The sequence below is a fragment of the Bos mutus genome, chromosome 2 (assembly GCF_027580195.1).
Source record: "Bos mutus isolate GX-2022 chromosome 2, NWIPB_WYAK_1.1, whole genome shotgun sequence".
NCBI classification, from domain to species: domain Eukaryota; kingdom Metazoa; phylum Chordata; class Mammalia; order Artiodactyla; family Bovidae; genus Bos; species Bos mutus.
This window is the reverse complement of record NC_091618.1, coordinates 59,072,158-59,096,973: the sequence shown is the minus strand read 5'-3', so window position 1 is coordinate 59,096,973 and position 24,816 is coordinate 59,072,158. Positions and strand designations below refer to the sequence as shown.

Sequence of the window (24,816 nt, the reverse complement as noted above, 5' to 3'; positions counted from 1 at the left end):
AGTAGCCTTAGAATAAAATTAAATGAGCTGCTTACCTTTTTGGACACTCTTTAAGTTTGCTTATAGCTGTCAGTTTTGACTCACTTAGCAATGTGTGGGGAGAATAATTTTTTCTGATTTTTAAAATTTAGAAATTTTTAAAAATCACAATATATATGTTTATTATATCCTTATTATAAATATTCAAATATTGCAGAAATAGTAAATAAAAAAGAAGCTCCTCCTTTATCATCACAGGAATTATTTTATTTATACCTAATATGTAAAATTTTAACATTTTACATATTACCTTGAGATAGTAATAGTGGAGCATGTTCAGTGAAAGTGTGAAAGTGAAAGTGTTAGTCGCTCAGTCACATCCGACTTTTTGCTACCCCATGAACTGTAGCCCACCAGGCTCTTCTGTCCATGGAATTCTCCAGATAAGAGTACTGGAGCGGGTAGCCATTCCCTTCCCCAGGGGATCTTCCTGACCCAAGGATCAAACCCTGGTTTCCTGCCCTGCAGGCAGATTCTTTGTGGTCTGAGCCACCAGGGAAGCCCACATGTAGGGTACATCTACATAAAATATCTTCCTATGTATTTGTCATAATATTAAAGTTTATTCATTTTTCATTGTTTTAATACAAAACATATCATTCTTCAACTTGCTTTCTATATGAAATATGTCTCAGAGAGCTTTGACTTAGCATCTTTAAATAAGCATAAGCATGAATGCATCCTGTCCATTTTAATGGCTGTAAGGTATAGTTGTACCATAGCTTATAGCTTGTCATAGCATTATAAACATTTTATTTGTAAATGATATTTTACTATTAGAAAAAGTGTTGCAATGAACATTTCTAAGTCTTGACATACTTTTAAAAAAAGATTTAATTATTAGCATTTCCATTGCATAGCTTTCTAGTGTAAGATTGTTAAATCATCCACTTTTCTACGTTGATAGATGTGGCCAAATTGCAGAAGGGACTTTGGACTGTATACAGACCACAAAGGTGTCAGTTCAGAGCTGGCCTCCCTGACCCTGGGGTGAGCAGGTGGCTTTACCACAGAACTCACTAGACCTGCAGAATTCCTTAGCGTCAAAACAGAGCCACACAGACCCTTCAATTGACCCAACTTTGATTGCCAAGGAGAAGGATGGGGAAAAGGAATAGTTGGGAGCTGGGAATGGACAGGTATATTTAAAATGGGTAATCAACAAGGACCTACTGTATAGCACAGGGAACTCTGCTCAATGTTATGTGGCAGCCTGGATGAGAGGGGAGTTTTGGGGAAAATGGATACATGTATATGTATGGTCGAGTCCCTTTGCTGTCAACATGGAATTATCACAACATTGTTAATTGGCTACACTCCGATACAAAATAAAAAGTTAAAAAAACAAAAACAGAGCCACACAGGGAGACATTTATTACAACCTCTTTTCACTCAGAAATTTCTAGAACCTTTTGCCAGGTGTGGACCCTGATGATGTTGGACCCTCCTTTAAATTTTTTTTTTTTCTGCGTTTGTCATTTCTACTGTGCCTGTTGGTGTTCCAAGTGACATTCCTGCTATTTACAGATAAACCCCAGTGTCTTGGCCTTGTTTTCAAAGAGTAGAAGGAGGAGAAAGAGGAGAGAGTAAGGAGGAGAAAAAGAAAAGGAAGAATTAATTTTCTCTCTTTTGTAAACCTGTCTTATAGATTTGTAGTGAAAATATTACAAAGTAATATATGAAATAAATACACAGAACACACATAACTATGGCTACTTATTCTGGCTGCACTCTCATTTTCTGTATCTAAACTGTGATTTATCTCTATGTCATATTTTATTTTGTAATGGGATGATCAAATCCTGAATTTGTCACTTACTATCATTTAGCCTCTCTGAGTTTCAGCTTCTTATTTGATTTAAGAAAATGGAAAGAAACAGAAGAAAAGAATGCCCATCTCTGGGGAGTGCTGGTTGAGTTGGCATGAATTTGCTCATCTAGCAGATCTACCAGATATTTAGTTCTCAAAAATGTGTTAGTCATTGGTTTTATTATTATTTTATTACTTTTACAGCATCTTAAACCAAGAGGCAATATCAATTTATAGAATTTAGACTAACTTCTTTTGGTTTGTTTTTAATTTTCATTGGAGTATAGTTTTTTCTATTTTACAATGTTGTGTTAGTTTCTACAGCAAGATGAATGAACACACAAATATATATCCCCTCTTTTTTGGATTTCCTTCCCATTTTGGTCACTACAGAGCATTGAGTAGAGTTCCCTGTGCTGTATAGTAGGTTATCATTAGTTAACTACTTTAATTAACTTCTACAAAAACTGTACATACCTATATGCAATAAAATAAGAAAATGAACTAGTGTATCAGAGTAATCAAATATATCATTCATCCATCACACTCTAGGTAAAATAAGGAAAAAGCACTGAAGACCTCTCTCCCCAGAATTGGGCTGCCCTCTGAAAGTTCACTGGTAAAACTCATGCTGTCATGGTTGGGGCTAGGTCTGTGAGCTAGAGATAAACCAGAAGACTGCTTGCTAAACGTGTCACCAAAGAGTCTGTGGGCTCCCAGAATTCCTGTCAAGGTGACCTATGTGTAATCTCAGAGAATACAGGGCTGGAAAATGATTGCAAATTATAAAACTGAAACTTAATCAATTGAAGTGTATCTTGTGTGGAGAAAGCCTGTGTGAACAGAATGGGAGAGTCAGCCTGAGAGCCAGGAGGACAGCTCAAGGACTCAGGACTGGGTTATTCTGGTTCTCTCTGGAGATATTAAATAAACATGGGAAGCACAGCTTCCACTCATGAGACAGCCACTCTTTGTAAGCAGCACACAAGGCCTGGAGGATAGGAAAGCACGCTGGTTACAGCAGAAACTTTGGTTTCTACCCTAGCTTCTCCTGGGCTTCTCCCATGGCTCATCAGGTAAAGAACCCACCAGTAATGCAGGAGATGTATGAGATGTGGGTTTGATCCCTGGGTCGAGAAGACCCCTGGAGAAGGGCATGGCAACCCATTTCAATATTCTTGCCTGAAAAATCCCACAGACAGGGGAGCCCAGTGGATTATGGTTCATGGGATTGCAAAGAGTCTGGGATGACTGAAGCGAGTCAGCACACACTAGCTTCTCCACTTGCCAACACCATCCCCTGAGAGGTCACCTCTTTCCTTAGTTTCCTCTGCTTACAAGCAGGCAATGTTATAACACCGTCGTAGGACTGTTGTGAGGGTGGAATGATAACAGATGTAAAACTCTTATTTGTGTGCTCGCCTGGCCAGGGAAAGGCAAGAGGTGGCTCCCATCTCAGGTCCTGCAATGTGAGATGCTCAGCGGAATCCCAGAGCCAGCAGTAGGGTCTAAGAATAGCAGCCCCACACCCACGCAGGGCCTCTATCTTATGGGCCTTTTTCTTTTAGGAAGAACTCCTCCTATAAAAGACAAGGGTGGCTTTAAATAGCAATTTTTGTCTACTCTAATATGTTAAATATTTTGAAATTTGGACCCTTCCTGTAAGAGATAGAGATTTCTTTACAAGATTTGAAGCAATGAAGCACATCTTGTCCACATGTATGTGTATGTTTCTGAGCATGTGGAGAAGTGTGAGAGGGGGCAGGGCTGAGGGAGGAGCAGCCAAAGCAGGTCAGGTAACTCTCACCTGGGCCCAGGCAGACTCTGAGCCTCAGAGGATGAAGCCAGGAGGATGAGGATAAGGCAGTGAATAGCGGTGTAAAGAAAGGGAGCTTGATGGACATTGTTGATCAACAATGAGGGAGAAGCTGAGGAAAAGAGGAGAAATGAAGCCCCACAGGTATTCCGCCTCAGCAGCTGGGGAGCCCAGGGCCAAGTCTTTCACAGAGTAACAAGTAGGGTGGCCAATCCCTGGGAAGGTGACCAGTGGAGGAGGTTTGGGCAAATGAGTTAGAGATAACTATTGACATGTAAAAAGATGTTTTGTAGACAGCTGAATGAGTATGTATTCATGACAAAATGCATGTAAGTGTGTGCATGTGCGTGTGAGCATGTGTGTGTGAAATAGGAAAGAAGGCAACACTAAAGTGCTGCAACATGTGGAATAAGTCGAACGCTGCCATATTCTGTGGAAAAGAGCAATTCAGTGACATTTCATGGGCGTGGAAGGAGAAAAGGCTAATTTTGGTTAGGGTGAGAGAAGGGTGAGAGAGGAGAAAAAGTATGCAGACATTTTGTGAAGAGATTTTATGGCACTACCGAATCTTCTTTCCTTTCCTGTGCTATCAGGAACAGGTTAATCAATGATGACTACAAAAACCTTAATCCTTGCTAATACTTTTAAAATTCCATTTTATACTCATAAGCTCTGTAAGGCCATTTGCATTTCTTACTAATGAAGTAGCATCGGGTAAACTTTGACTGTATTCATATACCAAGACCTGATTTTGTTTTTTCACATCTACGTGAGAGGAGCCCTGTGCCTTCAAGTTTAAAAAACTATTTATAGAAAAAAATACAGTTTCCAAAAATATTAAATATATGCCAACACTGTTTTGTTTTGCCCTTCATGTAAGAAGCATGGGCATAAGAAAAACAAATAATGCATATTAAATGCATATATGTGGAATCTGGAAAAATGGTATAGATGAATATTACAGGGCAGGAATAGAGATGCAGACATAGAGAACAGATACATAGACAAAGCGGGGCAGAGGGGTGGGATGAATTGGGAGATTGAAACTGACATATATACACTACAGTGTGTAAAATAGGTAGATAGTGGGAACCTGCTGTATAGCACAGGGAACTCAGCTCTGTGATGACTTAGATAGGTAGGATGGGGGAGGGAGTGGGAGGTCCAAGAGGGAGGGGATATAGGTATATGTGTGATTGATTCACTTTGTTTTACAGCAGAAACTAACACAATATTGTAAAGCAACTCTATACACCCTCCCCCAAAAAAGAAATACTAGGAACTGAAATAAAGACTCCAGATAGATACGGCCTGATCAGTGGAGGAGGGGCATAAGTGAAGGGATATTATCCTCTGGGGTAGACTACAGTGACCACAGTCAATGTTTTCACATTTTCATCCAAGTGACCCTGGAGCTTTTTTGTCAATCAAGTGACCCTGGAGCTTCTTGTCATCTGATCCCTTAGGTTGTTTGTGTTTATCTGGAAGTCTTAATAAGGAAGACAAGAAGGAAATAACTGTCTTAACCAAAGTTAAGTTATAATTTCTGGCAAATATCAATATGGTATTTAGAGTTGTTAGGTTGTTTGTGGGCATCAAACAGCCTTTCTTCCTTCACATCCACAGCAAATGGACAGTATTATGTAACCCACTGAACAGAAAGGTGTGCAGAGTCTCTTGAGATCAGTCCATTCAGTTTCAAACAAGAGCTTCTGAGGGACCTGAGGTCTTGAGTTCTTTGCATAATTTTCTAGGTTTATCTACTTTATGAATAATATGTTATTGGTTACATTTGAGTGACTGAGAGAAGAATATAAAAAGGAAAAAAAATCCCATTTAATCAGCTCAGTCACCCAAGTGATGTTATAAAATAATTGCAGCAGTTACCCAAAAACTGGCTGATGGAAAAATGGCAGCATATAAGTTTTGCTACACTTTAATGACACATTAAGAAATCAGTGACCTCTGTTCTGCAGTCCTGATTTTGGTAAATTCTTCAGATTCAGATAGTAAAACTAAAAAAGAGACTACTTTGGCTAATTATATGCCATAAGTTTGCTCTTGAGAAAATTTGAGTCTTTTTCTTAATGTTCATGTTTTATCATTAGAACACATGCATGTCTTTGTTTGAATTATTTTTATAGTTTTTAATAAAATATAATTGCTTTTCAGTGTTTTACTAGTTTCTGCTGTACAGTGAAGTAAATCAGTCCTGTAGATATCCACATACCCCTCCCCTGCTCCTCACATTGCCTGGAGGAAATGGTGAAAATGAAAGTGTTAGTTGCTCAGAAGTGTCTGATCTGTCACCCCATGGACTGTAGTCTGCCAGGCTCCTGGCTCCATGGAATTCTCCAGGCAAGAATCCTGGAGTGGGTAGCCATTCCCTTCTCCAGGGAATCTTCTTGACCTAGGTAGGGGTTGAACCCTGGTCTCCCACATTGTGGGCAGATTCTTTACTGTCTGAACCACCAGGAAATCAGCCATATGTATACATATATCTCCTCCCTCTAGGACCTCTCTCCGTCCCCCATCCCACTCCTCCAGGTCATTACAGAGCACTGAGCTGAGCTCCCTGTGCTACACAGTAGCTTTATGCTAGCTATTCACTTTACATAGACGCAGATGATACCACTGTAATTATAGAAAGCAAAGAGGAACTAGAGAGGCTTTTGATGAAGGTGAGAGAAGAGAGTGAAAAAGCTGGCTTAAAACTCAATATTAAAAAAACTAAGATCATGGCATCCAAGCCCATAACTCCATGGCAAATAGAAGGGGGAAAAGTAGAATCAATGATACATTTCCTCTAATTGGGCTCTAAAATTACTGTGGATGGTGACTGCAGCCATGAATTTAGAAGACAACTGCTTCTTGGCAAGAAAGCTATTACAAACCTAGACAGTGCATTAAAAAGCAAAGACATCACTTTGTCAACAAAGGGCTATATGGTTGAGGCTATAGTCTTTCCAGTAGTCAAGTACAGAGATGAGAACTGGACCTATGCTGAAGAATTGATGCTTTTGAACTGTGGTGACGAAGAAGACTCTTGCAAGTCCCTTGGACAACTAGGAGATCAAACCAGTGGATCTTAAAGGAAATCAACCCTGAATACTCATTGGAAGGACTGATGCTGAAGCTGAAGCTGAAGCTCCAATACTTTGGCCACCTGATTTGAAGAGTTGACTCACTAGAAAAGACCCTGATGCTGGGAAAGATTGAGGGCAGGAGGAGAAGGGGGTGACAGAGGATATGGTTAGATGGCATCACCAATTCAGTGGACTTGAATTGGGCAAACTCCGGGAGATGGTGAAGGACAGGGATGCAGTCCATGTGGTCACAAAGAGTCAGACATGATTTGGTGACTGAAGAACAACAGTGTGGTGGTGTAAATATGTTAACTGTAATCTCCCAATTCATCTCATCTTCCCCTTCCCCTCCCTGAGCCCATATGTCCATTCTCTACCTCTGTATGTCTATACCTGCCCTGGAAATTACCATGACATACCAAATTACCTGGAAATTGTATAGACATATAGAATGTGTCTCTAGTATATTCTTTGTGCCCTTTGAGCTTCCATAGCTGGGACTCTGACTGGCCTGCTCAGTCATGCCAGCTGTGGGCTTCTTTTCTTATTTCCCCTTTAAAATTCTTTGTATTTAAAATTTTTTTTTCTTTTTTTATTTTGTATTGGGGTTTAGCTGATTAACAAACAATGTTGCAATAGTTTCCAGTGTACAGCAAAAGGACTCAGCCCTACATATATATGTATCCATTCTCCCCCAAACTCCCTGCCAACATTTTTATTTCAAATGTGACTGGGAATTTCTATAGCTATTTATTGAATCCCTATTATGCAATAGTTGACTTGCTAACTTTTATATACATTGTCTACTTTGACTTTTTACAACAATATCAAATTAGTATTATTATCCCCATTTAAGAGATTAGGGTTAGCAAGAAGATCTAACCAGTCCATTCTAAAGGAAATCAGTCCTGAATATTCATTGGAAGGACAGATGCTGAAGCTGAAACTTTGGCCACCTGATGTGAAGAACTGAGTCATCTGAGAAGACCCTGATGCTAGGAAAGATTAAAGGCAGGAGGAGAAGGGGACAACAGAGGATGAGATGGTTGGATGGCATCACCAACTCAACAGACATGAGTTTGTGTAAGCTCTGGGAGTTGGTGATGGACAGGGAAGCCTGGTGTGCTGGGGTCACAAAGCGTCGGACACAAATGAGTGACTGAACTGAAGAGATTAGGAAATTGAGTCCCCCAGTGACCTCATGACATCATACAAATAGTGTGCTGAGGCACATGGATTTAACCTGTGCCCTCTAGCCTAATTGCAATGTCTTCCCACTACAACAAAATCATTTCTGTACTTAAAAAGTACATAAGCACCCTTTAGGAAGACTCTTGTATATTGTTCCAAAGAAAGACAAAGTCTGTAAAGTGTTTGACCTTGAGAAGACAAGCTCTTCTCAAAAGCCAAAGAAAAACAACTTTGTATGTAGAACATCAACTCTGCAGCTGCATACTTCCTGTCTATTAATAGGTACACCATAATTTGTATCATTTTTATGCCATCTCCCCAAATATTCTACCCATTAATTCTTTGAAGTGTTTTAATCAGTCTTGTCATTCACACATTGAATTAAATCCAGTTTTATTCTCAGTGCCACCCTAAGTGCATGAATAAATTTGAAAAGTCCTCTGATGCCTGAGGGGCTTGCAAGACACCCCTCACCTGTCTTATTGGCCAGTGGAATGTTGGTTACTACCACACTTATTTTTTTTTTTAAGAATTTTAAATCCATTTTTAAGGTTTAAAAATTGAGTAGTTTTATATTGTTATTCCAGTCTGGCCCACTGGTCTTACATTTGTGAAGAGCATAATTACGTGTTAGAAATGGTCATAACTGCCTCCTGAAGACAGAACACCATCTTTATCCCAGTCTTCCTCTCTTTCTCCCTCTTTTTCCCACATGATACTGAAGCTGTGTGTCAGGTTCCACTTATAACATAAAGGTGGCTTCACTCATTTTTATTGTTTTTTTTTTTTTTTGCCCCTGTAGTCATTTGAGTTTATGAAGTTCTTTCTTTCTGTTATTTGAAAGAGCTTTTTATTCTTAGAGTGATTTTGTGTATTCCAACACTTTGATAGATGGACATCAAATTGATGTAGAAAACATGCCATAGCGTATGAGGGAAGCCGTGGTTGACATTGATTGACAGACTCCAGAATCTACCATTTCCACCTTGAGAATGAAACAAACAAACAAACAAAAAAAAACGTGGAGAAATAAAATCCTTTAGAGTTTAAATTTAAGTTTCTTCAGGAGACTATATGGGTTTGGTCTTTATTCTACTTTGGTCACTTGAAATTTGCTTTGCAATGTCTCCTAGAAAAAATATTGGAACATGAAGATTCAAATTTTATACTGTCTGTCTAACATTCATAGATGTGCTTTCAAATAAACACAAAAACCTTATTCCATATCCTCTGATTAGTTTCTGAATATGGTACTCAAATTATGGATAACAGTTCATTTCTTTACATTTTGTGTGATTAGACTATATATATTAGATTATGTTATATATATTATATATGTTAATGTATTATATATTATATAATAATATATTAATATAATTAAGTTATAAATTATTAATATATCAATATATCATTATTATATATCATTATATTATATATTATATAATATATATATGACTATAACAGTATATGAAGAAAGTGAAGTCGCTCAGTTGTGTCTGACTCTTTGTGACTCCATGGACTGTAGCCTACCATGCTCTTCCATCCATGGGATTTTTCATGCAAAAGTACTGGAGTGGGTTGCCATTTCCTTCTCCAGAGGATCTTCCCCACCCAGGGATCGAACCCGGGTCTCATGCATTGTAGGCAGGTGGCTGTCTGAGCCACCAGGGAAGTCCATAATGGTATATATACAGGTAAATATTTGATTTGTTTATAACCAAAGTGAATTAGTGCATTTTTCTACAAATCTCAGGAGTTGGATGCCTAATCTTAACATTTAATTTTCTACAACATTCTGTGTAGTATGGAGACCTCCAAGACAGACTTGTAACTAGGTGTATGAAAAGATGAATAGACTTGCCTCAGGCTGCAAAGTGATTTGGGGACGAGGATGAGAACTCAAATGAGTGTTAACACTGCTATTTTTGAGCATTTACCACAGATCAGGTACCATGTTAAGTGACTATATCATCTCATTTAATTCTTGCTATTCTTTTGTGATATAGACATTACTTCCATTTTTCAACTGAAGATACTGTAGAATCTTAGAAATAAAATGATTTGCCCAAAGTAGCATAGTTAGAAACTGGGGATCTAGGATTTCAGAACAAATCCACGTGCTTTTAAAGCTTTATCCTTAAAGCACTACATCACACTATGTGGTCCTTGCCATACTTCCCCAATTCATAGTTAGACATATTATTTTCTTTGTCTCAAGACTCAGAGCTGTAAATAATATGTGAATGGTGATGAAATACAACATTGATTTTGAATGTTTTGACAGCTGTGTTGAATTATTTGTAACTACAGAGAGAAGACCACTATTAATTTGCTCCTTTGTGCTCTTATAAAAAAACTATTGCATCAGATACTTTTCCTTGATCATTGTGCCATGGTGTTCTGCCTGTCAGTTCTTAGGTACAGACAAGATGATTCAGCTTGTGCTTACCTGAATCTACATAGGTGGGGAGTTCAGCCCATCCATGTGTAATTTTCAAACTGCCTCATAAGATTCAATTCATTTCATATTAACATTAATGATGTATTGATGATGTATAGTTGTTAAATTTAAGGTTGAGCTATATACTAAGTAACTAGACCTCTGCCCCTTCTGCCATGTGACCATAGGCAAGTTATCCCATATCTCTGAGCCTCAGTTTCCTCATTTGTGATGGAAATAACGGTACCCATTGCACAAGGGTATTACAGATCCCCTAGTATATTTCTGGAGAAAGCAATAGCACCCCACTCCAGTACTCTTATCTGGAAAATCCCATGGACGGAGGAGCCTGGTAGGCTGCTAAGAGGTTCGCTAAGAGTTGAACGCAACTGAGCGACTTCCCTTTCACTTTTCACTTTCGTGCATTGGAGAAGGAAATGGCAACCCACTCCAGTGTTCTTGCCTGGAGAATCCCAGGGATGGGGGAGCCTGGTGGGCTGCCCTCTATGGGGTTGCACAGAGTCAGACACGACTGAAGCGACTTAGCAGCAGCAGCAGTATATTTCTGGCTCTAAATAGCTGCATATTCATTCAATGCCAGTTTCTTACCTACTTTTTTTTTTTTAAATTATCAGTTAAATGGTATGTCCTTGCCATTCATCCACAGTCACAACTCAAAAAAAAAAAAAAAAAAAAAAAGGAGGGGGGGAGGGTGTGTATAGCTTAACCCCATTCATTTTTAATTTTCTTGTCAAAGACTGACTAATCAGTTTCCTAGTTGCATAATTAACAGAGACAAAGCCAGAGTCATTAACTAACAAAATCTTTAAAACGCAGAAGAGAAAAATGAAAAGCAACAAACTACCTAGAGTTTAAAGGTGATAAGAAACATCCTAAGCTGATTAAAACCTGTTGGCAGGTGGCTGAAACGAGTCCTTGGAGTGATTTCAAGGGGTTTTGTGATGCCTGTTTCAAATTTGTTACTGAGATAGCTGATCTCTTCATAGTAAGAGAGGCAATATTTCATGTTCTTTCAGTGCTGCATTGGGCAGGTGGGGTGCTCTCAAGCTACAAAAAGCAGCAACAAGCTCTGTAAGCTATCTACTTTTCTGGGAAGACTTAAAGAAGATGTAAAATCTACTTGTTTTGGAAACTGGCCACGGATTTTGTAATTGGCATCCCAGACTTTCACACATAGATGAAAGGCCTTCTGTTAGTCTCCGCTCTGCCTTCACCCTGTTGCAACTACTTAAATCACTTTTGAAAAGAGGAGGCTTGGTAAAGAATTCCTAGATTATCCACGTTTTTCTCCTCTTTTTTTCTTAAATTTATGTTTTGCAGGACAAATGATACTGGCTTTCTTTCCTTCAAAGACCACTTGCCTGTCACTCAGATAGTTATCACCGATACGGACAGAACAAACTCAGAAGCTGCTTGGAGAATTGGTCCCTTGCGTTGCTATGGCGACCGTGAGTACTAAATTGAAAGAAGCTTTCTCTCTCCTTACATAAGCTCAAGATGTTTTATTCCCTTATCCTTTTCCCCAGCAGTGTCCCCTAGTCCTGAAGTTATCCACATGCCCAGTGCTTTCCTATAACCCATTCCATGCTTAAGAATTTCTTTTTCATTTGCAGGACACTTTTGGAATGCGGTATCATTTTATACAGAAGCCTCTTACCTCCACTTTCCTACCTTCCATGCGGAATTCAGTGCTGATATTTCCTTCTTTTTTAAAACCACGGCTTTATCTGGAGTTTTCCTAGAAAACCTTGGCATTAAAGACTTCATCCGACTGGAAATAAGCTGTAAGTTTTCTCATTTATGAATCTAATGTAACTGATCAACAGAAGTTTTAATCTTATCTTTTCCACAAGCAACTAGTATATATTTCAACCATCAAGTTAATCTCCCTGGGTATCTGTGAAATTAGCAATGGTAATTTCTAGTTTCTTCTTATAGTTTTTATTATTACCTAGCAGTATTTAAAGAGTCATCCTCTCTTCAAACTAGTGCATCCCCTAAATTCCCATAGATATTTATTTGCAGTGTTCTTTATCTGATCCATGGGCATTTATTACATTTTTTTAAAGTTTTCACACCACTACAATCTCTATGGAATGATGAGAACACTAGTATTCTGCATTCTGTTTATACTTAGGGTCAACTTTGTTGCTATACTTTTGCTCCGCAAGGTGCTTCCTATTTCCCATCATCAGGAGTCTGGGCCTACACAATCATTGTTTCTCTACCACTTCACCATGAACAGGGGTGTATCTAGTGAATCTTATGTCAGGATATGGATAATTATTTAACATTCCATTTCCTATAAACAAAGTATATTCAGAAATAATCATGAAGTTAAATGAAAGGTAATAGAACTGCAGATGGAGAAATGTTTTATTAATGAAACTTTGTATGTAATCACGCCAATAAAAAATTCCAGTAGAAAAAAGACAATACAATAATTTTAATCACCTTAGTTAATTTTTTTATATAAAAGGGAAAATACCTACATATTGATCTGTCACATGAATAGTAGTAACACTAAAATTTCTGTTTCTTAGGCTTGGTTTGTGCAATTTTGTGAGTGATGTCATCAAAATTGATTTTCTTTGCGTGTTCATGTTGAAAAGGGAGCATAATGAGATTTATCCATTCATCTCTCATACTGATCAAAGGGTACTTTTTATTAATTTTAAACTTAAAATATGTTGCACATTAAGCAATAGATATATACATTTTAGGAAAGATTGATTTTAAACAAGGCTAAATTTGATAGACATTCATAAAAATTACATTTTACAATAAATTTCAGAAGCTGCAATGCTTTCTATTTTTTCACCACCAATGCTAGCAATTTCAAATATCTCCAAAATTAAAAAAAATATTCACTAAAATACTTGTATTAGAAAATTCATCATGGGTTACTATTCCATTTGGTAAAGCCTTACATATTTCCTAAGGACTTGGAATTACTTAAGCTCTCTTGCACTTCCCTGGTGGCTTAGACTGTAAGGAATCCACCTGCAATGCAGGAGACCCAGGTTCAGCCCCGGGGTTGAGAAGAGCCCCTGGAGAAGGGAATGACAACCCATTCCAGTATTCTTGCCTGGAGAATTCCATGAACATAGGAGCCTGGTGGACTACAGTCTATGGGGTTGCAAAGAGTCAGACATGACTGAAAGATTAACACAAGCTCTCTTCAGGTGCAATTTGTGTTCACAGTCCCTGTGGTACTATATGTTCACCTATTTCAACAGTAGAACTAAGTTAAACAGTGATAGTACAGCAACTGTAAAAACAGAAAATCAAAACTTGAGTTCTTATTCTTAAAAACAAACACATATTTTAGTCTGCATGTTCAGGAGCCAATAATAAGTCAGGAGTTCTCTCTATTAACTTTCCTCTTGAATATAATATGTATTAAGTGGTAGACAATGTACTATTTGAATCTTACATATACATTATTAAAAAGTAATATCAACATCAGCATTTGTTACAAATTTTTTTCTTGGCAGAGGAACGTTTTATTGCTGGCGTTATTTAGAATTATTGGTGTATGGCAATAATAGAAAACCCATCTTTTAGTTGCTCTTGCTAGTTTCCTGATTCTCTGCCTTCAGTGAAGAATTCTTCTGCCCCTTTTTCTCATACACAAATTGGACTGCTCCCACTATCTTGCCCTTATTAAAGTCATGACTAGGGAGATGTGTGCTTTTCATTAGGCATCTCATTTATGTGGATCCAAATGGATATTTTCTTTGGTTTGATTGATGCAATTGACTGTATTACAGTAGTAATATGACTATATGAAATACCCTTGGAAGCTTAAGTAATGTCTTAGCAACAGAAACTTAGAAATTTGAGCACTCCAGAGAAAGATACAAAAGTGCTGGCTGGAAAAGATAGCTGAAGTCTCTGTGTAAGTCTCCTGCAAAGCATGACACAGTTAAGTGTTTCTTCTGCAGTTACAGCACAGTACAAAAAAAAGATCTCTCTAATTGATAGTTTTAACCTTCTTTTACTCCAGTGATTTAGGCTGTTAATGGGAGGAAGCTCTTGTGGCTTTAGTGAGAAATAAGATCCCTCATATCTACCTTGGGCAAGTTCTAAATATGTGGAGTTGAGTGCCAAACATTTAATAATATGGATATAATAATCTCAATGTAAATTCAATAAAAATCAAGCCCTAAGGCCTTTCAATTCATTAAAGCAGCAGCAAATGGCATATTATCACAAGGTAATGAGCTATGATTTAGTATTAATTACATTTCAATGTCCGATTTGTTTGTACTTTCTGGTACTATATTTTGTCTTTTACATGATTCTTTCTTATGCTTTTTGTTTTACTATTATATTGTATAAAACTATTTTAATGCAAATGATACTAAATCTGATTGAAATTTAAAATCCAGTGATGTCATTGTTTGGTGTACACATTTCACCAGATCAGAGAACATGTGTTTTTCAAACTAAGATTTATGTAAACTTTTTCAAAGTACAAAGCCTCATATTTTTCAAAATATCTTGTTTTATGATTATTATTTGAAAGGAAAAACAGAACTTACTAGGTGGTCCAGTGGTTAAGAACCTGCCTGCCAATACAGGGCAAATGGGTTCAATCTCTGGTCCGAGAAGATTCCATATGCAGTGGGCCAGCTAATTCTGTGTACCACAACTACTGAGCCTGTGCTCTAGAATTGAGAGCTGCAACTTCTGAAGCCCATGTGCCCCAGATCCTGTGCTCTGCAACAAGAGAAGCTACCACAATGAGAAGCCTGCCTACTGCAACTACAGAGTAACCCCAACTGCTCGCTGCAACTAAAGAAAGCCTGTGCACAGCAATGAAGACCTGACTTAGCCAAGATAATTAATACATAAATAAATTTAAAAGGAAAAACAAACAAGCATAAGGGAAGGGGGGTTGATCTTTCATTTCTTACTAACAGCTTCATTCATTTTATGTCCTTTTTTTTTTTTTTAAATGTCCTCCTTCTGCTAGGCTATGATCTTCTTGTGCTTTGAGAATCCTTCCTCAAATAAGAAGCCTTTCTCATTTATTTGTTTATTTGGCTGTACCAGGTCTCAGTTTCCACATGTGGGATCTTTATGGCAACATGGGGGATCGTTTGCTGAGACCTTCAAACTCTTAGTTGCAGCAGGAGGGATCTTAGTCCCTTGACAAAGGATCTAACTCAGACCCGTGCATTGGGAGCAGAGAGTCTTAGACACTGGACCAGCAGGGAAATCTCCACTATATTTTTTATATAGATGGAATTTTCATCCCAGGGATTCTTCTACATGTCAACTTCTTAGAAAGAAAATAGCCTTCCTAGTAGATTTCTCAGAGTAGATTTCTCTCCTCCCAAAGGAATGTTACTGTGTAACTATCTGAACAGAAGTTTTCAAAATTGATGTGTCCAAATTGTTGAACATTGAAGAACAAGTTTGCATAAAATTCTCAATCTATTACCTTCTGGGTCACTTCCAACTAAAGATCTTTCATTTTTATTTTGTAACCTTGAGATTAGTCTATATGAAACACAAGATACTTTATGTCCTCAAGTCTTAATGGATTTGTTTCAAATGTGACAAAAATAATAGCTATTTTGACAATTAGCTCACAATTGCTGTGTGGGTAAAAGATATTTTGGGGTACATGAGGGGAGCAGAAGAAAATGGCTGTTGAGAACAGTTTGGCATCATGAAAAGAGACTATTGTTGATAATGCAGTGTGGATTCTATTTTCTGTTTCTTGAGCTATAAATTGTGAAGAAGTTCTTCATCTCTTCATTGCTTATTTGTGCAAGATGGAATTGGTGGCACCCATATGCCAATTAGACACATTTGACTATAATTTAAAAAAAAATTCACCCTGAACTGGTAAACACAAGAATGGGAATCCACTGGTACCAGGGCATGTGACTAAGTACAGAATTGGTGGGATAGTTTATTTCTGGTTAGATTCAGCAGTAAACAAATGTTCAGTTCAGTCGCTCAGTCGTGTCTGACTCTTTGCGACCCCATGAATCTCAGCACAGCAGGCCTCCTTGTCCATCACCAACTCCCAGAGTTTACTCAAACTCATGTCCATTGAGTCGGTGATACCATCCAGCCATCTCATCCTCTGTGCTCCTGTTCTCCTCCTGCCCCCAATCCCTCCCAGCATCAGTCTTTTCCAATGAGTCAACTCTTTGCATGAGGTGGCCAAAGTACTGGAGTTTCAGCTTCAGCATCATTCTTTCCAAAGAAATCCCAGGGCTGATCTTCAGAATGGACTGGTTGGATCTCCTTGCAGTCCAAGGGACTCTCAAGAGTCTTCTCCAACACCACAGTTCAAAAGCATCGGTTCTTCTGCACTCAGCCTTCTTCACAGTCCAACTCTCACATCCATACATGACCACTGGAAAAACCACAGCCTTGACTAGATGGACCTTTCTTGGCAAAGTAATGTCTCTGCTTTGCAATATGCTATCTAGGTTGGTCATAAGTTTTCTTCCAAGGAGTAAGCGTCTTTTAATTTCATGGCTGCAGTCACCATCTGCAGTGATATTGGAGCCCCCCAAAATAAAGTCTGACACTGTTTCCCCATCTATTTCCCATGAAGTGATTGGACCAGATGCCATGATCTTCATTTTCTGAATGTTGAGCTTTAAGCCAACTTTTTCACTCTCCTCTTTCACTTTCATCAAGAGGCTTTTTAGTTCCTCTTCACTTTCTGCCATAACGGTGGTGTCATCTGCACATCTGAGGTTATTGATATTTCTCCCAGAAATCTTGATTCCAGCTTGTGCTTCATCCAGCCTAGCGTTTCTCATGATGCACTCTGCATATAAGTTAAATAAGCAGGGTGACAGTATACGGCCTTGACCTACTCCTTTTCCTATTTGGAACCAGTCTGTTGTTCCATGTCCAGTTCTAACTGTTGCTTCCTGACCTACATATAGGTTTCTCAAGAGGCAGATCAGGTAGTCTGGTATTCCCATCTCTTTCAGAAATTTCCACAGTTTATTGTGATTGACTGAGTCAAAGTCTTTGGCATAGTCAATGAAGCAGAAGTAGATGTTTTTCGGGAACTTTCTTGCTTTTTCCATGATCCAGTGGATGTTGGCAATTTGATCTCTGGTTCCTCTGCCTTTTCTAAAACCAGCTTGAACATCGGAAAGTTCACGGTTCATGTATTGCTGAAGCCTGGCTTGGAAAATTTTGAGCATTACTTTACTAGCATGTGAGATGAGTACAATTGTGCGGTAGTTTGAGCATTCTTTGTCATTGTCTTTCTTTGGGATTGGAATGAAAACTGACCTTTTCCAGTCCTGTGGCCACTGCTGAGTTTTCCAAATTTGCTGGCATATTGAGTGCAGCACTTTCACAGCATCATCTTTCAGGATTTGAAACTCAACTGGAATTCCATCTCAGACTCAATAAAGGACAGAAATGGTATGGACCTAACAGAAGCAGAAGATATTAAGAAGAGGTGTCAAGAATACACAGACCTGTACAAAAAAGATCTTCATGACCAAGATAATCACGATGGTGTGATCACTCACCTAGAGCCAGATATCCTGGAATGTGAAGTCAAGTGGGCCTTTGAAAGCATCTCTATGAACAAAGCTACTGTGATGCTTTCTAAGGCCCACTTGACTTCACATTCCAGGATGTCTGGCTCTAGGTGAGTGATCACACCATGGTAATTATCTTGGTCATGAACCTCTTTTTTGTACAGGTCTTCTGTGTATTCTTGCCACCTCTTCTTAATATCTTCTGCTTCTGTTAGGTCCATACCATTTCTGTCCTTTATCAAGCCTATCTGAGAGCCTTCGAGAACAGTAAATGTTAATACTAATAATAAGTACTTCTATACTAAATGGCTAAGTATTTACTTTGATTAAACATAGTTCAGTTCAGTTCAGTTCAGTTCAGTCACTGAGTCATGTCTGACTCTTTGCAACCCCATGAACCGCAGCACGCCAGGCCTCTCTGTCCATCACCAACTCCCAGAGTCCACCCAAACCCATGTCCATTGAGTCAGTGATACCATCCAACCATCTCATCCTCTGTCATTCCCTTCTGTTCCTGCTCTCAATCTTTCCCAGGATCAGGGTCTTTTCAAATGAGTCAGCTCTTCACATCAGGTGGCCGAAGTATTGAAGTTTCAGCTTCAACATCATTCCTTCCAATGAACTCCCAGGACTGATCTCCTTTAGGATGGACTGGTTGGATCTCCTTGCAGTCCAAGGGACTCTCAACAGTCTTCTCCAAAACCACGGTTCCAAAGCATCAGTTCTTCGGTGCTCAGCTTTCTTTATAGTTCAACTTTCACATCCATACATGACCACTGGAAAAACCATAGTCTTGACTAGAAGTACCTTTGTTGGTAAAGTAATGTCTCTGCTTTTTAATATGCTGTCTGGGTTGGTCATACCTTTCCTTCCAAGGAGTAAGCATCTTTTAATTTCATGGCTGCAATCACCATCTGCAGTGATTTTGGAGCCCAAAAAAATAAAGTCAGCCACTGTTTCCACTGCTTCCTCATCTATTTGCCATGATGTGATGGGACTGGTGCCATGATCTTAGTTTTCTGAATATTTGAGCTTTAAGGCAACTTTTTCACTCTTCTCTTTCATCAAGAGGCTCGTTAGTTCTTATTCACTTTCTGCCATAGTACTAAATGCTTTATATTCATTATTTAATTATGCTTTCAAATTATCCTATGTATAATATTATGTTTGACTCATAGTCCAAAATGCAGATGAGGATATAAATCTTGAGATGGTAAATAACACACCCAGAGTCACCCAGTAAGATTCAGAATCCAGGATTCAATTCTCTGTTCATTTGAACAACTCCTTATTCTGCTTTGCCAAACTACCTCAAAGACCAAGAATGTTAGAAATCGAAAAAATAGCATTAATTTCCTTCTTGTTTTGAAGCATAGGACATTCAGCAAGTCTTTACAACTGAATGCAAAATTGTATGTGCTTTTTTCTTTTTTCTGGAGGTATGTTTGTCATCAGATTCTCAGAGAGTCCATGCCTCCAAAAAATTTTAACAATATTTCATTTCATTTATGGCTGTCATTTTACAGGTGAATACATGAGAGGTCAGAGAGGTTGATGGACTACAGTAAGATCTTGCCTCTTCTTTATTCCATTATGGTCCCTGATATGTCTCACATGCCTGACTTTAAGGACACAGAGTTGGTGTCACAGTTCAAGGAAGCAAGGGCTTTGTATAGAAGCTTTAGATAGTTTTTCTAATTGCTTAGGAGTACTGGGTATTCAATTGCTCATGCTTATGGTACTTTCCTCCACTTGACATGCCCCTTCTTTGCCAGTCTTCTCTAATGTACACCATGAGCTCATTTTGTTTCATTTGTCTCTGCTTAGCACAAGCTTGATTTGGTAAAAACCCACCCAAAGACTCAAGTAACTCCTTTGTCTTGAACCATACGGTATAAATAATGAGGGAGGATATTTGTCAGACTGTTGGGAAAAGGAAAGGCAGGAAGGTAAATTAATGATAAAGGTAATGCTACCACAGGGCCACCAGCTTTCCCATCTTGGGCCACTGGGCTATGTCTATCCCCCCAGAAAATAAGAGCTAGTTCATGTTGGTCTCAAGTGTCCAGTCCACCAAGTCACTAGCCAATGTTGGATGTATCACCATGTATTCACTTTTTTATTTCATTCAGTTTTTTTGAAGAACCTATATTATACTGATTTATATCCAGAGTTGACTGCCCAGGTAGGGCTTGCATAGGTTTTGAGGATGAACGATTTGTCACAGGACAAGTGGGTTAAAAAGTGAGCTCCAGAGACACATCACCGGGATTTAAATACCAACTCTGCCGACTCTGGGTTGGAGTAATTTATCAGCTATCTGTGGATCAGTTCCCTCCTTTCTCATAGGATTGTAATGAGTTGATTAATGAAAACTGCTTAGCAGAGTGCCTGGATCATGGTAAGCACTCATTAATGTTGGCTATTATTATTACATTTCACTGATCCTTCCCTAGTTCTAAGAATGAGTTAAGCATAGTTAGTCTTTAGTAGTGACTTGAATAAAGTTAAATAATAATAATTTTAGATGTTTTTTAAGGACTTAATATCTTGATGTAAAATTAAAAGAATAAGAAAATCGCAAAGTTGGATGTAGTATGTGCAATGTAACATTTTAATGAATGAAATTTTAGTTTGATGAGAGCTTCCTGTATACAAGGCCCAGTCCTAGGTTCTGGTTTTCCAATAAATGAGGTATTCATCTAGAGTTTTCAGACTAACTGAGAGACAGACCATAAACAGATCATTATACAACAAAGGGATAAATGTTGAAGTAGAGATAAGCACAGTCTGGAAACATAACATGGAGTTAAGGATGGCAGGGGGTGGAGAGCAGACAGACCTGTGCAGCCAGCCCTCCACAAAGATGTGCTGTCTGTGTGGAACTTAATATCCACAAGATCAGCTTTGCAGAAAGTCTTTTAGCAAAATCTTTAGCAGCCCTCCCCATCAGTCTCACCAGTCCTTACCTGTGTTTTTAAAGAGAAATGCATTTATCTTCACCCTCTCAGTAATTGTTTATTTGGTCTCTGGATGAGCAGAACTTCAAGGTGGCACTGGCGGCCTGATAAGAAACAGGAAATGGCTCAATGGGACAACTTTGTTCTTATTTAATCTTTTCATTGTTGAATCAGATTTGCTCCCTTCAATTCTGTTTCCTTTAATGCATAGATTTATGAGGCAAAGACAATTGATCTAGGTTGATGAATCATGTTGGTAACAATAGCTATTATTGTTGAGTTCATCCTACATGTCAGGCACAGTTCTAGCAACTTTGTCAGGATGAATTTATAAACAACCTGACAACTAGTTAATATTTTATTCTCATTTTACAAAGGAGAAGACTAAATGATAATGTTCTCATTTTACAAAGGAGAAGACTAAGAGCTAACAAGCTTGAAAACTTACCTTAGGTTATGATGGCTCCAGAGTCTATGTCTCAAATCCCATTAAAAAAATATTTATTCATTTGTCTGTATTTTGGCTTGCTGGGTCTTCATTGTGTGGAGTGTACTTATCGTGGTAGCCTCTCTTGTGGTGGAGCATGGGCTTCAGTAGTTGTGGCTCACAGGCTCTAGAGCACTGGCTCAATAGTCGTGTTGCACGGGTTTAGTTGTTCCATGGCATGTGGGATCTTCCCAGAGAAGTAATCAAACTCCTGTCCCCTGCATTGGCAGGCAATTTCTTAACCACAAGACCACTAGGGAAGCCCTCAAATCTCATTTTTAAACCTTTTTTCTTATTGCCTCTCTTTGGGGTCATGGTTCACATTCACCAGGAGGGAAAATCAAATTCTCTCAAATTTGAAATCCTCATACTGAAATATTCTTTATCAAGGTCTGCTTTCTATTAAAATTTAAAGGTTGAGGATGGTATGATTCAGGGTGATGTTTGACCTTTGGTATTGCTGAAAATTCAGATCTGTTAGTTGATGATCTTGTCAAAGAAATACACGTATCCTATTTTGGGAGTAAAAAAGGGGGGACCATCAAAAGGTTCTGAGAAGAAAGGAAGGTCTGGAATATGAAGGTTCCTGTTCCTGAAAGGGGACTGTCTTCCCCTCAAATTCAATTTATTATTTTCTTCTCCACATCCTTCAGATGTAGATGTCTTACATAATAATGGAAAATACAAGAAGATATACTAAATTAAAGAAAAATGATGAAGATTCTAATTACTGAGGAATCTTTGAACAAATTATTTCTACTTTCATTTTCTTGCCCATAAAATGGAAGTTAAAAATGATACTTTTTTTCATAGAGTTGTTCTGAGGATTAAAATGAGAGCATCTATGGTCAGTGCTTAGAAAAGTGCTCAGCAGAGTTCACTGTATGTACTGTGCTGCTGCTACTTCTTTTTGTTTTTCAGGGATGATAGTAACATTGTCACTACCACCAAAACCACTACCACCACAACCATCCTCACCAGTATGACCAACACTATCCTTTCAAACATCATTACCACCACTGTCGTCATCACCACCACCATCCTTACCAATATGACCATAACCACTATCCTCACCATTATCATCACCATCATTACCACCACCTCTGCCACCATCGTGACCACCATTATCTTCCTATCATCATCATCATCATCATCATAGGTGCATTATACCCAGGAGCTGCTTCTTGTCCAATACAATAAGCAGATTATTTTAGAAGGGTAGAAAGAGTCATGAAAAAAATCCCTGTGTGGGGAGTTGAGGGGGAGGAAGAGTGGTATTTGACTTAGATACTGCCAATTCCAGTGATGCAGATAAGGCACTTAAAATTTCTGAGCCTCATTTTGAAAAAAAATTCAGGGATAGCATGAATGCTTGTATCATATGTATTGAAAAAATAATACATTACAGAATAAGAATATATAATACATATAATAATGTTATAAATATATGAAATGCATTACTATAATACACATAATGAGTAAGCAAAGCAGTGGACTTTCCAGAGTGTGCTCTTCTCTCTGTAGGAGGGTGTCGTCTTAGCTAACCCAGGATCTATAGTTATCTATAAGCACACAAGTGAAGTCAGAACAGATCTGCAAAATCTAGCACCTTGGCACTGGTGTATTTTATCAGATTGGCATCAGTGGCCCTGGTCTCTATTCTATTTCCTGAATTTTCACAATGAGAACCAATGAGGGGAAAAGATGGAGCTTGGGATTTAGTAGTTGGTAGTTATTATTATCAATGGAAATTTCAATACTACAGGGATTTCAACTGAAGTCCTCCCTACCTAGCATTTATAATCGTTTTACCATTCGCTCAGAATATGCTTGTGTCTTAAATGCACTGACAACTCCCTTCATCTTTCTACTTGTTTCCATTTTTGGTTTCAGCTCCTTCTGAGATCACTTTTGCTATTGATGTTGGGAATGGCCCCATAGAGCTCATAGTCCAGTCTCCTTCTTCTCTGAATGACAACCAATGGCATTACGTCCGGGCAGAGAGGAACCTCAAGGAGACCTCGCTCCAAGTGGACGACCTCCCAAGGATGACCAGGGAGACCTCAGAAGAGGGCCATTTCCGGTTACAGCTCAACAGCCAGCTGTTTGTAGGTAGGGGACATCTTAAGGTGCCCTTTGTGCTAAAAACCCTACATGACCACAGTGGAATTGGGCCCAAGGAGTATTACTATTTTATTTTAGTCCTAGAAATGATTACAGTATTTCATAAAGTATTTATAATTACAGATGTAATTTTACAAATTCTTCCTTTCTAGATTCATCAGCTTCAAGAATGAAGGATTGCCATTGCTTAGCAAAGTTTGCGGGGGTCTCAGACTCTTTTTGTATCTTTTCTCCTTGTTCATATTGTACCTTTAGATGTCTAGGGACTCCTATTATTTTTCATCCTTGTAATCAAAATATACTCTCAGAAAAAGGAGTGCAAGCTATTTAAACCTTTTTAGATGTTGACTCTGTCAGTGGGCTACAATTCACCTTTCTTAGTGACACCTAACTCCTGATGATTTTTGATAACCATGTAATGATATATGTTATAGCATCTTCAAGGGATTTGGGGAATCAACAATACGGCAGGGGAGGGAACTAGAGGTTTTTAAGCTAAGAACTTCTTTAATACTCCCAGAAATCACATCCCTTAGGTGGCTGCCTGATACTTGCACAGAAAAATAGCCTGGTCCCCAAGCATACATCTCCCCGCTGATCATTCCCTCCTTGAGACTCAGAATCAGCCTTTAGATAAGTTGCTCATCTGAGCTGACTGCCACTGCTGGCAATAGGGCCTGGGGGACTCAAACATCTTTCACTGAGCCTTTCATTCATTCTTTCCATAAATATTAAGTGAGTACCAAAAACAAATCAGGTTCCTTTTTGGATGGTGGGAATTGAAAGATGACTATGCAATAAAACATCTTTTTCAAGTGCTCACTGTGTGTGTATGTGTGTGTGTGTGTGTGTGTTGTGGGAGACAGAGAGACAGAAATAGAGAGAATTTCACCACATTAGTCCATATAGGAAAAGAAAGGTTCACATTATTGCTATAATTTAGGAGGGATTCTTTGAAATTAGGTTGAGCAGGGCATATATAGGTTTAAAGTACAAAACAGAGCTGTAAATGTTAGGTATATTGTATTATTATCAAAGCCAAGACACTGCTCTTATCTGAAACTTGAAATTCAGATGCTTAGAACAGTAGTACCAATAAGTTCCAAAATTTGCCAGTATACCCAGGTTTAAGTTTTTTTCCTTATGTATTTATTTTATCAGCTCACACTATATAGCTTTACTGCTAGTAATGAAATGTCATCAACTATCAATGGATGTATCTTAATTGCTTTCTTGAAATCCGGGTCTGTGCAACTTTTAACTCTGAGGAAAGTTGTCACTAAGAACACACCAACTAAAAG

At 38.5% G+C, this 24,816-nt stretch overlaps 1 protein-coding gene across 1 annotated transcript in view; it reads left to right on the top strand.

The window, feature by feature from the left end:
* Positions 1-24,816, top strand: part of CNTNAP5 (contactin associated protein family member 5) — a 1,036,258-nt gene that overhangs the window by 838,192 nt on the left and 173,250 nt on the right. Inside the window, exons 15-17 of the mRNA XM_070389061.1 lie at positions 11,724-11,851; positions 12,017-12,187; positions 23,285-23,503. Of these exons, the coding sequence (XP_070245162.1) occupies positions 11,724-11,851; positions 12,017-12,187; positions 23,285-23,503 (518 nt within the window). The remainder of the gene's footprint in view (positions 1-11,723; positions 11,852-12,016; positions 12,188-23,284; positions 23,504-24,816) is intronic.